Below are 17086 nucleotides of genomic sequence, written 5' to 3'. Positions count from 1 at the left end.
TTTAATAACGCTGAAATTAAGGAAACGCAAAGATATGAGATTTATTTAACTATGATTTAATTTAGGACAGACAGTTTTGCAACATCACGAGAGATTTATATTAATACTAAACTCTGTTTTTTAAAATGATAAAAATTACTGAAAACTTAATTTTGACTTAAAAGTCATAGTTTTAAAGCTTACTTATGCACTGGTTATTGATACATGCTTCATGGAAGGCGCAATCATTGTCGGCTCGACATCCCACTGAAAGACGGAAAATAACTCTTTGAAACAAAAATCGAAGCATAAATAGCATTGTTTACTACAAAATTAAGTTTGACACACTAAGACATGATTACATATAACTTATACTTATAGTTAATTACCTCTGCAGAAATTCTGTTCACATATCTCTCCAGAGTAGCAATCTCTGTCTCTTATACACTGTACGTGACAGCGACTGTCTATGCATTTTTCGTTAACTGCACAATCACGAACATTGCTACAAGGCACTGAAAAAGAAATCATAGATTACTTACGGAAAGCATCCACCAAGAGTAAAAATAAAACTCATATGTATTTATAGTCATTTATATACTCATTTGTAAATCCATATTTTTAACTTAATAATAAAATTTTTATGTTTAGTTATTATTTATGTTCATTAGAACAAAAGAAGACACCCTCAGTCTCAATCAACAATGGACACAGACAATGTTCCCTAAGTTGTTATCTCAGGAGTTAATCACTATTTCAATACACTGATTGCCGAACGAATGTTCACTGGAGCGATGGAATATAGACTTAATTTTATGTCAACGGATCACTTAAAAGTTCTTATTTTATGCCATAGTTTCCAGCAGCTGAAACGAAGAACCTGTTAATCAAGGCCCATTTAAGACTGTCAAGGCACAGCATTATTTCAGGGACTTCTAACATTCATTTTCCTTGTTTTTATAAAGCATAAACAGAGTTATATGAATAATAGGTCAATTCTGCGAAGCCTAAAATGCCTACGGCTCTAGCCAAAATCGTTATGAATCTAACTTGTGGGCCAGAGACTGTTGTTAATTTTACTAACACAATGGTCCTATCCACTTCAGATAATTATTATTGGAAATGCAGCACCAACCGCGTTTACGTTTTAAAAATAAAGCTAGAGATGTCATTTTGAACTGATTCGTTAAAAGTTCGCATGATGCATTGAATCATTGTACATCCAAAAGATTATCGTTTTGATAGAAAAACTTTTGAGTTAAAGCAATGATATTATCACTTACTTCTGCATTGTCCATTGTGACAAGTGAGCCCTGGTGGGCAGGGTTCATTGATGCAAACAATCTGTGGTCTGATGCATCCCACGTTGGCATTTGGACGTCCAACGAAACCTTCTCTACAGCTGCACACTGGGCGATGATCGCTCACCCTGCACTCAGCATTCGGACCGCAAGTAGCACTTCCTTCGCAAGGATCTGTTGCCAAAAATTAATGTTCAATTTAGACACTTTTTTTCACAGCTATGTAAGTCTTTAGAAATCATGTATAATACCTACATACGTCAATTCAGATTTTTATAACATCAAACTGAACTATTAGATCTACCTTTAAATCTTAACGGAAGTGTTATGTAGAAGAATACACGAGGTACTAAGAGAAATAATACTTTTTAAAATAAACGAAACTGGATTTCGGACATTGATTTTTAACTCTGCCTTTCTCTAAGGAAGTTCAAATAGATTACATACTAACTTGAAAATCAAATTAAATTCGCAGAACTAAAGAAAAATTGCTCATTTTTTTTAAAATCAGCGTCATTACATTATTGATTCATTATTACCAAACAATTTGGCACTGTCCTCTCCTCTTCAAACTATAAAAATATTCTGAGTATCTGAAGTTACATACATTAGAAAAATGAGCATTACCTACAATTCCTATTTTATTTTAGCATAATAAATACCAAATGTACTATTGTTCAGTATATTCAAGGGAAAGAATATATTTAATAATTTTCGGCATTGAAATAGTTAAAACAATATTAGAAAAATGTAGGAAAAACATGAAAATAGTTTTAGCACAGAGCTGACAGCATTAAACTGATGTCGGTTCAATGGACAGTTTCATATTGGAAGTTGAATATTAGTGTTTCTAAATGACATCGAACACTAAAAAATGTTTAAACTTTCAATCAATAACTTTTTTAAACACGCTTAACAAAATCTGATAGTCATTTGTGAAGACTTCTTTAATCTTATATACGGAAATATCGATAATATTTTATTTTGGCTCTTATGATTTTTTTTCTTTTGTTGCCAACGATTTGTGTCAATGATCTAAAATATCCGACATTTTAGTAATATGATGTGATAACGAGTTCAAGTAGAGTTTTAAATTGCTTTCAAATGAAACTGAATTATGGGTATTCTTTTTATCTTCCTGACATCATGTCATATTACTTTATTATCACATTTTTATTATTCTTATTGTCCAATTCTTTCGCTATTATTATCACATTTATTCATATGATTATTATTTATCACTACAGCCTTATTAGATATAACATTAATTCTTATTATTCCAATCTTATTATTTATATTAATAAGAAACTCACCTCTGCACTGGTTGCTAACACATGCCAGCTGTTGTGGGCACTGATCGTTTGTGCGACATCCAACTATAAAATGAAACGAACATCTATTAAAACTGGAAGAACATTTTTCAGTGACGATTTAAATAAATTTTATGCTTTTAAATATGGCAACAATTTTACTTTTAAGTTCTATTCTATGTTGTGCAAAAGTGGAAAAAATCATCACTTGCATACAGCTGTACGCATTACTTACAATTAATAAACATGAATCAGAAACTAAAATCTAGTGCAAGTTGATTCGCGAGAGAGCACACAGAGAGAAAATTTTATAGATTCCATATCATCAAGTAAAAAGATATATTATTTAGAAATTTTCGGAATTCATAATATATAATAAAGATAAAAATATTTTATTTCTGGCCGTGGCAACACTTTGCTTTCACAAAGCCTAATCGTTAATTAAAACTGAAAGATAAATATTTTACATTTTATTTTATGGCAGAGGACCAGAGATTTTTAACACATTTGGATAAAATATTACAGCTATTTTTTAAGTACGTTTAATTTTTCAATCAAAACGAAATAAGTAAAAATTTCTTAAAAAAAAAAAAAAAAAAAAGGGGGAGGTATTTATTTTGTGAATTATCTATATTTTTGCACAATTTCCTTATCAGTTTAAACATTTATCGAAACGAACAACGAGTTTTGGGATGCCCTCTTCATAGAACTGGCCACCTGTGAGTTATGCGGGGTAATTTTCACTTCTATTAGTCGCCGACCTTTCTTTGACCCCTTTACAGTCATTCATTGCATGGGTTACCGTACATTTCACATATTTGACGAAGAATATCCGATGTTTTCCAGTTTCTTGCTGTTAAAAACCGATGAATGAGAGTATTTCACATTCGACAAGGTGCTATATTTTGTTAAACATTTTCATCTCACCATTCATTCTTACACACGCGTGATATTTGCAAAAGACATTCACAAACGGACTTTACTTTAAAAACAACTTATTAATTATCGGGCTTATTAAAGAAAAGAGGAGATTCAAAGTAAATAAAATTCACTTTTAAGAACTGCTTACCTTGGCAATGGTTTCTTATGCATATCTCTCCATTCTGGCAATCTTCGTCGCGACGACAGAGCACTAGAAAATAGAATAAAATTTATTCAAAACTCTAATACTGAAGAAAGAGAAAGACTGAAAAGCAAGAAGCATAAATATAAATGAAATACCATAGTTATGAATTTGTTTATTAGAACAAAATTGTAATTATTCGAAGTATAATGTTCACTGCTATTATCTTGGACAACAGTAAACACGAATTTACAAAAAAAAAAAAAAAAAAAAAAACTGCAGCCATTTCAAATTAAAAGAACGTGATGTATATTTTCGCACGTTCCTGCATAAGAACTGAATAAAGATAAGTTTCTTAATTCTTACCTAAGCAATGGTTGTTTACACATTTTTCTCCCGCGCTGCATTCGTTATCGGTGCTGCACTCAACTAAAAAAAAAAAAGGAGAGGGGAGTTAATATACTTTAAATGCCAGTATTTTCATAATCAGAACAAACCGATGTATCATAAAATACATTTTCATATTCATTCTACAGTTCCACTTTGCAATCATCTTATAGTGAATGTAAGATGACTACGAAGTGGAAGCTTGAAAAATATTACAAAATCATACCTCGACATTTTCCGTCCAGGCAGTAATGATTAAGTGGACAATCAGCTTCCGATACACACGATGGTAAAACTAAAATAAAACATCAGATATTAAAATATTATCGTATCACACGCTTTAAGAAAATATTCATTCATAACGTACAGCACTGGTCTCAAACTCGCGATCCCGAAGCAATTTTATACGGCCCGTGAATGCATTTTAATTATGTATTCGTTGCAAATATGGTGCCTATAATTTTAGACACTTAGAGACGTGGACTGAGCTCTTGTGTCGGACTGTTATTGAAGGAAAAGAAGATCGAATGAATAGGTTGGATTTTTGCTGTTGTATGCTTGTGCGCCAGGCCGCGTAACTAGGATAAGGTGGGAGTATTCCTATGCTGGTTCAATCAGTAAATTTAGTTTGCTAGCCGATAGATCGCGGCGCTTCAGTATTCTGGAATTTTCTGTTTTTTGGCTTAAGTTTAAAGTAAGTTACTTTAAAAAAATGATTTATTATTATTTAGTGGTTAATCAACATTTTGGAACTTATTATTTAGTGGTTAATCAACATTTTGGAACTTATTATTTAGTGGTTAATGAACATTTTGGAACTTATTATTTAGTGGTTAATCAACATTTTGGAACTTATTATTTAGTGGTTAATCAACATTTTGGAACTTATTATTTAGTGGTTAATCAATATTTTGGAACTATCTGAAATAAATGGCAGTCAAAAGTTTAATATTTAGCTGTGAATAAGTTTGAATTATAAAGCAATAACGAAGAGAAGTTTTTAGAAGCTCAAATAGAAAGATTATAATTTTTTTTTAAAGAATGATGCTTAATTTTAATAAAAAATATTCTGGTCTGCCAGCTGGTTTAAAATCTTGCATTCGACCCGCATGCAATTTGAGTTTGAGACCATAGAGTATTAATCCAAGTTCCAAAATTTTTTACTTTAAAAATTAACTTTTATCCCAAGCTCAATTACATAAATTTTTCCGTACTTTTCCGTTTTGCCGACACAGGCGATAAAGTCACGATATTGGTACAACTGATGCCAAACGGAATATCCTCGCTGGTAACCTTTTACTCCTCATTTTCAAAACAAGTCGCAGCCATTTCTTATCAGATTGTTCGTTTCTTTCAATACTGCATGCAATTAGATACGAATTTTGCCAGATAGTTCAATTTTATGCCCTAAGGCCATTCGCGGTAATTAAATCAATTAGAGTGCAATCACACCGCTCACCCGAAGGCGAAAATATAGAAAAGGCAAAGTCAAGGGTTAAATTCATCCACTCTAATGAGAATGCACTAGCAAAGTAAAGCACTGCGGTTTTACATAATTTCTGTGTGAGCTATTCGTACGAGTTGAAATAATTCTTGCATTTAAACTTTTATTCCAATCACTTGGGATCACGTGATATGAACCGGCGAATCAGGATGTTGAACCATGAAAGCATAGTAAATTCTTAATGTGTTTTTGCAAATTTATTATCTTTATTTATTGACTTTTTTACAATATTTTAAACGATATTAAAATAGTTATGCCTTTAAAATAAAAAAAATCTTAACATTTGTAAAAATATTTTATGTGTATACTGTATGTTGTCGTCAATAAAGTTTGCTTGGCGAGATTTGCGCCAGCGAAACGGAAAAGTACCAATTTTTCTAACTAAACTCTTAAAAATAACCGCAAAGATTTTTTTCATAAAACTTTCAAACTAAGAATTTATTGAAGAATATGAAACCCCGTCTGAAAAAAAAAAATTAGGACAATAAAAACAAAAACTATTTCAAACCCCAAAATATTAAAATAAAAATTACAATTTAATCCTTCCAGCCTATATTTTATTAAAAATATTGATATTAATATTTATCAAAATTTTATTATCATGAACATCATTATAAGTTAATTAAAGTCTCACATTGTATAGATAAATAAATCCCTTCTAATAAAGCAGTATATTTTTGTAATTTGCGAAGATGAATGAAAATTCTTATGCGAAACGGCCTGAAAACAATTTTTTATTTTTATCAGACAAAATTTCAATGCAAAGCCAAAAAACATCATTCTGTGCTATTATACTACGAAACAAAATCTAGGGCTTACTTCTCTGGCAAGCAATATTTGGATTTCCAGTGAAACCTGGTGCACATGTACACTGTTGACGGTGCTGGTGGACCTTACATAGTGTATTGGTACCACAGGCTGTTGAGCTTTCACACGGATCTGTAACAAAATTCGGGTAAGTTGTATATATTGTAAAGTTTACTAAAAAGAAATGTGAACTATCAGATCATAACGTACGTAATCAGTCGCTTTTACTGTTCATTTTCTTCTATGGACATACTAGTAAGCTCCCGATTCTCTAAAAAATCGAATAAGCAAACACGCGAAACTCATTATGCTATGAATTGCATGGGAATGAGAATGGGAGAATTAAAAATTAGAGAATAAAACGAACTTTAAATTGTATATACACTTGAGCATGAGCAGGGATGGTCAAATACTTTTAACCACGGGATAAAAAGGTAAATTTTAGTGCATCATGTTGGCAGGACGTCTCAAGGTACAACTGTATTTGCATGAGGATCATTTGCCATGGCCTTATTGTTTATCATGACGCAACAGTGGAGGAGGGAGCAGCCCTCTCCGGTAGAAATGTTTTTAAAAATACAATTTATAATAGCATCGTATGTACATAAATTCATATTCTTTACTTTAAATCAGGCAGTTCTTAGGCAGATGCACATACTTTCTAGCATATTGATTGCTAGTATAGTCATGAATATATACATACATAACACCGTAATATGAGATGCACACTCGTTCTGCTGATTTTGGCAATTTGTGTTCAAAATGAGGTAGAATGCTGCACAGGATTTTATAACGGGTCGCATTAAACAACTAAAAGCGCCACCTTCAGCCATGGTCTGGGTTTTGTCTCTATAAACTTTAGAAACGCTGGCTTAGCCTATAATAAACGAGACACTCTATCACTAACAAAAGCGCTAAATGCCTTTATGGTGTCTAATTATCTATCAGAGATTGTAGCCTAGTGAGTAAAATTCTTAAATATTTTCTATTGACTAGAATGTTGAGGGTATTCGTCTTTCATTTGAAAAAGGGACATTAGAAAGATTGGACCTACTTACTTGTGCAGATGTTGAGTATGCACGCTTCTGATGAGGCGCAGTCGCTGTCAGTTCGACAGCCCACTGTAAAGGAAATAAAACAGTTAATTTTCACTTGTAAGAAATTTAAGAAAGGAATGCATGCTAATAAAAGGTGTTAAAATTACGATTTTGAAGGTTAGCACCCACCAATGCATTTATTTGCAGCGCAGATCTCTCTAGAAAGACATTCTTTGTCTTCTCTGCATTCCAGAACACACTGTCCTTGATGACACATTTCTCGTTTAGCACAATCTTCATTCGATCGACAACGAACTGTAGGAGAAAGTGAAGTCATAGGTCAACATTATGAAAGAATTGAAATTAAAATAATGAGAAGAAATTCACAATATCAGATCAAAAATACATACATCCAACCGCTTTTGCGGTTCTTTTGCTTTACAAACTTACTTCTTAGCAAACATAACTGTACTTCGCAGACATTATGTTTTTTTAAAATTGAAGGTTTGTAGCGATTGTGGATTTCATTCCTTTTGCAGACATTTCCTTGCTTCTTGTCTCTATACCACATTTTGGTCCACTTGTATGAAATATTTTAATTTTCATTATTATTATTTCGAATTAGACTAATCGACAGCCGTATAATTATAGATTCTGATAATAGTGTTTTTTCTGTTATTTAAGCCTTAACACAACACATTGCTACATAATTTATACTGTTTAAATTAAAATTATTTCTCTTATAAATTATTTTTTTCCCTTGAATTCTTTATGATTTCTCTAAACATCTTACTTTTGCTACATGAACTATTAATTTTTAAATTACATAAGATAAACGAGACTCATTTTATAGAAGTTTTACTTTTTTTGAAATTGTTATTCTTTTATGTTTCTAAAAATGGTTCTGAATACTTGCTATACCAACAATAATACAATAGAAACTTCCACTTACGTTTGCATCTTTTGTTGACACACATATAACCAGATACACATTCCAGGTCAGATGAGCAATCAATAGTAACTAAAAATAAAGTAAAAAATAATTAAATATTAATCAGGTTTTGTACATAGCATCCAATGACATGTTTATTTCATTTACCCCTTCAAAAGATAATATTAGCTCTAGAATAGATTATTACGATTAAATATTAGCATTAAAAATATTAGCGTTAGATATGATGTTGCATAAAATGAAGTTTCATATAAATATATACATATATGCTACTGTTAAGAGGAAATCTATGTAATACCTGCCATTTTTGGGAAAGGTTTGATATTTAAAGTTTAAGACATTTTTGCCTTATTTTATATTAGTATAATAAAAATATGAAAAGGAATCATGAAAAGGTTCATTAGAAAAGTATGCCGAAGTCCGAATGCTGTACCGATTTCTACGCAATTAGAAATATCTCATCCAGGACAATAAAAAATCAGGACGGAATTCTGTGACATTTTGTGGTGCTTTATGCCAGAGTTTCTCAAACTGTGGTACGCGGACCACAAGTGGGTCTCGAAATCCGCCCTTGTGGTCCTCCTAAGTTTCTGAAAAAAAGACGAAAAGTGAAATTTAAATTAACTGTGCATACCACACTAAAGCCGAAAATCTCTGAATCTGGAAATTGCAAATGATAACTTTCTATCATTTTTAATCCCAAGGCCGACATCCTACTTTCTTAACAACAAGAGATTAATTTCAAACACTATGACTACGGTGCTTCTTACCAGCATATATCCAGCTACGCAAGAATCGGCAGGTTCATTCATCCCATAAATGTGAGTAACAATATTTATTTACTTTTTAGTTCGTAAAGTAAAGAGTATCCAAATTCTAATAGCCATTAATTAATAAAAAAAATTAAATGCAAAATCTGTTAACTTAATAGCGATATAAAACTAAATGAATTTTAATTAATTTCTTTTTAAAAATTTAAGTATACTGGCAGTAACATATGCTAAAAATGTTGCTTTCGAAGGAGACAAGAGCAAGATGGTCATTTAAATTTATAAAAGAGGTCCTCACCAGAAAAAAGTTTGAGGAACGCTGCTTTATATTGGCAGTCGCAAATACCGTATGTCAAAATGAATTTTGACAACAGAAATCCATAGTTCAATCTTTTCGCCATTAAAATCAATAAACATATGAATAAAATAAATATCCAATTCGTTTTTAAGTAACGGAAAGTGTTTTAAAACGTAGCTACATTGTTGCGGTTGTTGTCATGTGTAAAAATAATGTTAAGAACTTACCTCTGGTACAACCACGAACTGAATCTCTGGGATTACCAGAAAACCCAGGTAAACAATAGCATGCTGCACGATGATTTTCTACACGACATAACGCATTAACTCCACATACGTCTGGTGCTTGACAGGGATCTAGAAGAAGAACGTGCATAATATTTTTAGCTCTGTGAAACATAAAAAGAACGTAAATTGTTCTGCCAAATACAAAAATATTGTGAAAATAAATGTTGCTGTAATCCTTTAAAGTTTTATATAAACTTAAAATAATGTACACCAATAAAATGTTTTTCAAAGTTTCTTAATTTGCAAATGCAGTGGAACCATGCTGTAGAGAATCCGCTTGCAACGATTTCCCGGATATGAGTGAACCTTTTGGTCCCATTCAATTCCATGTACACTTTCTGTTATTTTATACGGCTATAGCGAACTTCCAAATGTATGAAAGTAGGGTATAATGAACTTTGTGGATATCTTGGACTGAGATATTGTTATATTTTTCAAACTGTTTTCAGCATTTCAGCAACTAAAAGTCCCTAACCCTTATAATCCTTCTGTTTAAGTTGTTCGAATAATGACAAACACCTGTAGATTACTACTATTTTATACGGTTATTCTATGTTTATAAGCTTATGTTAATGACTTACTGATCCTACTAGATTGGAAAGCGAATTATCAGAGTGTTATCTGAAGCAAAATTACCAAGTCGTAAGAAGATTAAAAGAATCTTTTAATTGAACTCTTTAAATCAACAGAAGACACTACTTGTGCTTCAGGTGAAGCTCCACTATTTGCGTGCAGTTAAAGTAACATAAGACGAAGTTTAATTTCAAATACAGGTAACGTAGTCTGAGACTATATAAGATACACAGCACAGACTACTATAAGCTGGTTCAAGATAATTAACGGCGAGTAATTTAAACGTCGTCTAAGAAGATGCTAAAATCAGAAACCGATGATCATATATATTTGCAAGTTGCTGCCACCAGAAATTCTAATTCTAAAACACCGACCTTCGGCTTAAGTGCACAACAACTAATTTACATTCTGATAAGGGCTACAGAAAGTTAAAATAAAGTTTCAAATTATAATAACTAATTAATTAAGATAAAATCCTACACTTTTTAATCTTCACCCCCCACCTTTCTCCGTGTTAAAAAAATAGCTATGCCAGACTGGTATAGAACTCGGTTCTTGGAAAATCAGAACATACAATTAACATACATTAGGAGATCTTAATGTGTCAAGCATTAAGCCAAAGAATATTTAACCTGTGGAGACACTAATTTTGCATCGGTTCTTTCAATCCATTCGAGTTCTTTGACTGGGCTCTTCAATAGCACTTTGATCTAGGTTGATACTTATTCACAATTGCAAATGCGTATTTTAGATGAAAATGTGTAATTGTAGGAAGGGGTAGAAACCAAGAATTTTATGGTAAGTAATTTTTTTGTACAAAATTAAAAACACATGGCAGTGAAAAACAAATTTAGTGATTGCACTTAACAATAATCGTAATTAACATCTTTTAGGACATATGACAATGCTAATCTCTCTTTCTGTGTGATTCGTCAGTCAAATTTTACGCTTTTTTGTAAGGTGATCTATTTTTCCTTATCAGATAGGAATATAGCATAGTAATTTATCAAAAGCGCTCCGCCTTCATGCACTACACTTGCTTACTCCTTTAGCGCATTCTGTATCAGGCGGGAGGTTGTTTGTATCTATATCCCTCACTTCCCACGAACTCTTGGGATCCCACCCTAAGGAAGGTGGACTTCTTAAATTTGAATTGTCTCTTCACACTCAATGCTACACCGGCTTCACAGGGGCACCACTCCCGGACTCCAAAGGATGTGGAGCTTAGACAAACCCTTTCTGGCCACCACAACCTAATTGGGCGGCATACGCTATTATCCTTCGGGACAGCATAAGCTGTTCTTCTGGGTATTAGGAAATATACCATATAGGTTGATGGATTTTATGTCTCTAAAACCGCGACTGTCCAAGTATAATGCTAAGCTAACATTTGCAATCCCAGAGGGTAGTCAAATCGGACCTAGAGACTAAATCCATCAGTCCCCTTGAAATTCGTTATAACAGGATTCGATTGCATAGCATATGTATAAGTATGTTGTACTGTAGCAATAGTACATACTTTTGCACATTGGTGGAATGGTGGTGCGATCACAGTAGGCTGTAAATGGACAATCACTGTCGCCTTGCGGACACTCGTTTTCACCGCGACCTGAAAAGAGAAAAATTGTAATCAGATACAAGTCACTTCAAAACTCTGTGAATATTTATATTTCTTTTCTCGCAGTCATGAATGTGAGAAGAAATGTTGAATTTCCATTTCAATTCTTCCCCACTTTCTGGTTTTCCGGAAAGCTATTTAAAATAGAAAGTTTCTTGGCGATCCAAGTAAGGCGAACACTATGTATCACTTGCCTGATTATATTTAGCATTTGCTGAAATTAATACTCTTTTAACTTATTCTAAAATTGTTTTAATTAACCCTTAAAACATCGAATGGAAGACAAACATGTCAACTTAAAATTTAAAATAGGCAAAAATGCAATCTTATTTTAGCGAAAATAAATCTTACTGAAAAGTTTTGAATTAAACATGTCTGCATCTGCCTTGAAACAAATGTTTATAAAGCTAAAATTAAACAATTTATCAGTTCTTCATTCAAAGAATTTCATCGCGGTTACATAGAAATTTAAAACTGTAAATAGCATTTACTGTGGTGAAATACTTAACCCTTTTGCTCCCAGTGGTCTAAACCACCTATTCAAAGTCCAATAGAATGTAAGCCGTGTAGATTTCTTGCGAAACAATATGCATAAATAGGTAGCATAGAAACGGTATCTTAAATGGTGCGCAGCGGAAATTTCAGAATAAAATGCAGCGTTTCATCACTATCGGAATTATCTTGCCACTTGTAAAATGCCATAAACTTTTTTTTTAATGATTTTTGTGCAATAAAATTTCAGTGTCGCGTGTGCAATGTGTAAGTTATTTTCTGAACATTGGTGACTTCGTATACTTTGGCATTTTGTTAACGTGACAATTACAAATTCGTACATCTCGTTCTCTATGAAGAGTGAAGGTCAATCCTTACGACTGACTCTACTTACTGAAAGATTTTGGAATTTCTGTAACGAGAGGACTAATAGCAATGCGGAAACGTGAAAACATCAACAAACATGCCAAAGAATACAGATGGTCTGTTCTATCTGAGATTCAACAGTAAGCAGTAGCGAATATGTGAATATATGGATTACTTTTGCGATGTAGTTTATGTAGTCTGAAACCTGAATTCCGCTGCACAAAATGTAAGTGTGTATGGCCTCTGCTGCTCTGAAAAACTGTATCAAAAATAAATCAAGTTGTGGAGTCTTAGCTGTATCGTAATGTAAGCACTATATTTTCTATAATAATTAAAAAGAGGTCAATGAAAATTTTCTTGTTTACATTAATCATGACCAACATGTTAACAATGTGACAAACAAAAAATTAAAAAAAAACTTTCTTACTGACTACTTTTTCTTGGAAAGCAAAAGGTTTAATAGGTAAAATGACAAGAAAAAGAGATGATACTTGATGTCAAAACATAACAGAATATTAGAATTGTAAAGAATTACACATCAGCAACGAATGATGCAATACAGTAATAATCAGGCTGAAATATCAGGTCGTCATCATACTATAGACTGAAATTGCTTGTATTAGGAAGATATTACGTTATTGAATGATGGATAATTAATGTTGGAGAATGGATACATTGCTGTGTTTGCATCCTGGATCCAAACAAATATTTTCAACATTTTTCTCTCACTTTAACTAAGAAAATCTCGCTGTGTCCGATAGGTTTTGAGTATTTGAACGATCATTTCTAGATGGAAAATAAACAGAAGATATAAGAAAGAAGAACATGAAATGGGGAAAAGCGATATGAGTAATATTCGGAACAGAAAGGAATGGTTTTGCAATCCGACCTGATTTTTATAGGTTTGAAATGTACCGGAGCTAAGAAAAAGCAATCTATATCCTTTTGTCACTTAATTTGACTAGGAAGCACTAAGCTCATTATAGACACACTAGTTCGAAGTCATAAGAGTAGCAATAAGAGTAATATTCGGGGAAAAAAAGCAAAACTTTGCAATCCGACATGATTTTTCTGAAATGTCCAAGAGTTGAGGAAGGGGAATTTGTACTTTTTTGTCACTTAATTTGATCACATCAGCGCTAAGCACACTGTAAACGCATTAGTTGTAAGTCATAGGAGCGGTGAAGAGTTAAATTTATTTCTGCTTTTGTTTGCGAAACAAATTTCAAGCAAGGTTTCGTATGTGAAAGTGGATATAAGCTTATCATTGTTATACTTACATCCTGGATCTAAGTAAGGATTTCCAATGTTCTTTTCTGGTGGGCAGAAGCATTCGTAGCCGCCAAATTTGTTCTTGCAGATAGCTGTATGATGGCATGGTCTGCTGGCACAATAATCTTTCGGGCGACATCCAACAATGGCGTCACCTTCATATCCTTCGTGACATCTACAGATCGGTGAATGATTTCTGGATTCGCAGTAAGCATTGACTCCACAGATATTCTGCAACTTGCATGGATCTGCAAATTACCCAAGAATGTAATTCGTCAGAGAGGACATGATTGGAAAGAAATGTTTAAACTACAGTATAGGTCTCTGCAAATTAAGGCAACTACTAAGACTCTTGATACTCACCGACGCATTCATATTTCTCGCAAACTTCTGGATTTGGGCAATCTTCATTCTTTAAGCATTCAACTAGAAGAAATAAAACAGTTTAGAAACTCAACAAAAGCAGTGCACAATTACTCTGCAGGAAGCAGAATGAAAAATAAAAATAAAATATTCTGAGTGGCACACTAGTCTTCATGACTAGAGTGGTAATGATGTACTTACGGTTGAATGGCCAGTTTCTACCATTCTGCATCTGACTAAATGGTCTTGTTTAGTGACTTTAGGTGTTGGAGTCACCAATCTAAGGCTACATAATATCTTTTCATAAGCCTATTTAAGATGGCCTCTCGCTTTAAGTCTTAGAACACATGACCTCTATGAAAGTCAGCATTCATAAAACTTATACTTTCTAGCTTCCCATGGCAAGTGAATGAGTGTGATCAAATGCATTGAAATTAACTGTATGGGTAAGTAACATAATCTATACCATCCTATGTTTAGTCATAACACAACCATAAATACAGAGACTTCTATCAAATTCCACTTTTGATTTATGCTATATAATCGGGTGATGGGTATTTTTAAAGAGGTAATGAATCAAAAACTTACTTCCATAATATACGGGAGGTGAACTTGACTCAAACGTTCCGCGCAGAGGAGTTTAGCATTAATCGTTGCCGCAACGACCCTGGGTTCCTAATCCACAAGTGGCGAACTTTTTATATTGAACTCTCTCTAAAGCACCATTTCGCTGAACCGGCTTCGAAAGGTCATCACACCCAGGACCACAGAGACGCGAATTTTGAGTGACATACTGAAACCATTCAACTGGCCATCACGCTATCCACTCGGATGGCATCGCCACTACCTCCAGGACAGCATAGGTTGTCCTTTTGGGTATTATTAGTTCAAATCTGGTCCGTATATTTTACGGCTCCAGAGCCGAGACTGTCAGACGCTAATTTTGAGCTAGTATATAGGACTTCGGGGAGGTCTTATCGAGGTAAAGCGTGTGTATTTATACGTGTAACTCAATATGTATATATGAGAAATATGTACGAAATACATATTAGATAAAAATGCATAACTATGTGTTACTTACCAGGCTCACACCCTCTGTCAACTGGATCTCCAATGTAGCCTTGTTCGCATTTGCAGACGGCGGAATGCCCTCTAGCTTCGCAATACGCATGAGGAGCACATAAAGCCAAATCACATGGATCTAAAGCATAAATGAATGAGAGTACTTAGTGCACATAAGGATAAATTTTGAAGAAACTTTATGCAGTTGAAAATATTGCTCACGAAATTAGATGAAACGTCAAAAAAATCTACATTTAACTCACCTACGCAATCATTGTATCCTTTTACACTGGCTCTGCAGACATGATTGTCACTGCACTCGTTGTCTCTATTGCAACGGTGATCTGAAAAGTAATAAAAACATTCGTACAAAGCCGAAATTCTTATTTTTTATAATGCTGAAGCCAATAGAGATTCAAATATACAGTCCAAGGAAACACGTTTGCTTTTTCTCCATTTACATATATTTTTAACAAATTCCAATTAAAAGTAAATAAGGGAAAAGTCTGAAAGAGTTCAGATTTTTAATGGGTTCTTTTAAAGTTTAGTTAGGTTTATCGATAGAGATGCCCCCCCCCCCAGGTGGAAGAACGAAACATTTTAGAGCAGAGGTTCTCAGCCACGGCGAATTTAACCCTGGGGGTTTTCACTGCTTCAGAGGGGGGATGCAGGCAGTCTTTTATTTAGCTAAACATCTTGCGTTTTACCGAATGGCAACAGTCTCGAATGAAAAGTTAAACAACACATAAAGTGAATCAAAGCAAAATCAAGTTTCGAGACTAATAGTCTTTTTTGGCCAAATAATTACCTAACTTGAAATAATGCTTTCGATTCTGCAGAATCATCTGACTGTGTATTTAGAGCTATAATTAGAGCTCGTATGTTAAGGTTTTTTTAAACTAAGTAAGTACAAGAAGCGTAAGGGTCATTGGTTTTACTGAGTAATATAAATGATCTATAAAAATATTTCTGTAATAAAATTGCTTAGTATTTTAGAATAAACGGTAGTTTCAAGCTAATATATTACTTAACTTTTATTTATCTGATAAAACAGGACTAATTTTCACATGTTTAATATAAAAAAACCGATGAGAGCGTTCTAGTTTACTAGCAATTAAATCGAAAAATTTCACAAAATTCAATAATTTATGAGAGAAATTTGCGGTAAAATCATTATCCCTCTGATATATCCGTGAGCAAGTTATTCGGCTATAGAAATTCGTATGTACTATTTGAATCAAAGCACAGGTATTTTCTAAACACCTCTATAAAATATAATTGACTAAAATTTTACTTCTGCGACTTCTTACTTACCAACGATGCATTTTCCAGCACTGCAGATTTGATACTCTGGGCAATCACTTTCCGATAGACAAATCGCTGCAAAAGTGAACATGATTCAGAACATAATATAATTCCACATAAATGTTTATATATTCAAATACTCCTAAATATGTAAAATTATAGACTATAGAAGCTAGATATTGAGAAGACTAAACAGAAAAAAAAGTTCATAGCTACAAAGTTGTATTAATGATAGTAATAATATCAGGAATTTTGATACTTACAGACACAGCGTCCTAATTCGCATCTCTCTTTAACTCCACAGTCTCTGTCCCTGTTGCAAGGAACTGAAAACAGAAAA

General features: G+C 33.2%; 1 protein-coding gene across 1 annotated transcript in view; it reads right to left on the bottom strand.

Annotated features, from left to right (window-relative positions):
* Positions 1-17086, bottom strand: part of LOC118193205 (uncharacterized) — a 343543-nt gene that overhangs the window by 76060 nt on the left and 250397 nt on the right. The window contains exons 81-99 of the mRNA XM_085818627.1: positions 17010-17072; positions 16756-16821; positions 15705-15785; positions 15461-15580; positions 14380-14442; positions 14025-14264; positions 11788-11877; positions 9636-9764; positions 8341-8409; positions 7578-7703; positions 7410-7472; positions 6364-6483; positions 4267-4335; positions 4020-4082; positions 3660-3722; positions 2594-2656; positions 1263-1454; positions 369-494; positions 184-246 (exon numbers count right to left, since the gene is read on the bottom strand). Of these exons, the coding sequence (XP_085674753.1) occupies positions 184-246; positions 369-494; positions 1263-1454; positions 2594-2656; positions 3660-3722; positions 4020-4082; positions 4267-4335; positions 6364-6483; positions 7410-7472; positions 7578-7703; positions 8341-8409; positions 9636-9764; positions 11788-11877; positions 14025-14264; positions 14380-14442; positions 15461-15580; positions 15705-15785; positions 16756-16821; positions 17010-17072 (1869 nt within the window). The remainder of the gene's footprint in view (positions 1-183; positions 247-368; positions 495-1262; positions 1455-2593; positions 2657-3659; positions 3723-4019; positions 4083-4266; positions 4336-6363; positions 6484-7409; positions 7473-7577; positions 7704-8340; positions 8410-9635; positions 9765-11787; positions 11878-14024; positions 14265-14379; positions 14443-15460; positions 15581-15704; positions 15786-16755; positions 16822-17009; positions 17073-17086) is intronic.

This window comes from Stegodyphus dumicola, chromosome 1 (assembly GCF_044657685.1).
Source record: "Stegodyphus dumicola isolate Sdum_Otavi_A_Nest chromosome 1, ASM4465768v1".
Lineage (NCBI taxonomy): Eukaryota > Metazoa > Arthropoda > Arachnida > Araneae > Eresidae > Stegodyphus > Stegodyphus dumicola.
The sequence above is the reverse complement of the archived record's forward strand: the minus strand, read 5'-3'. Positions and strand labels throughout refer to the sequence as shown.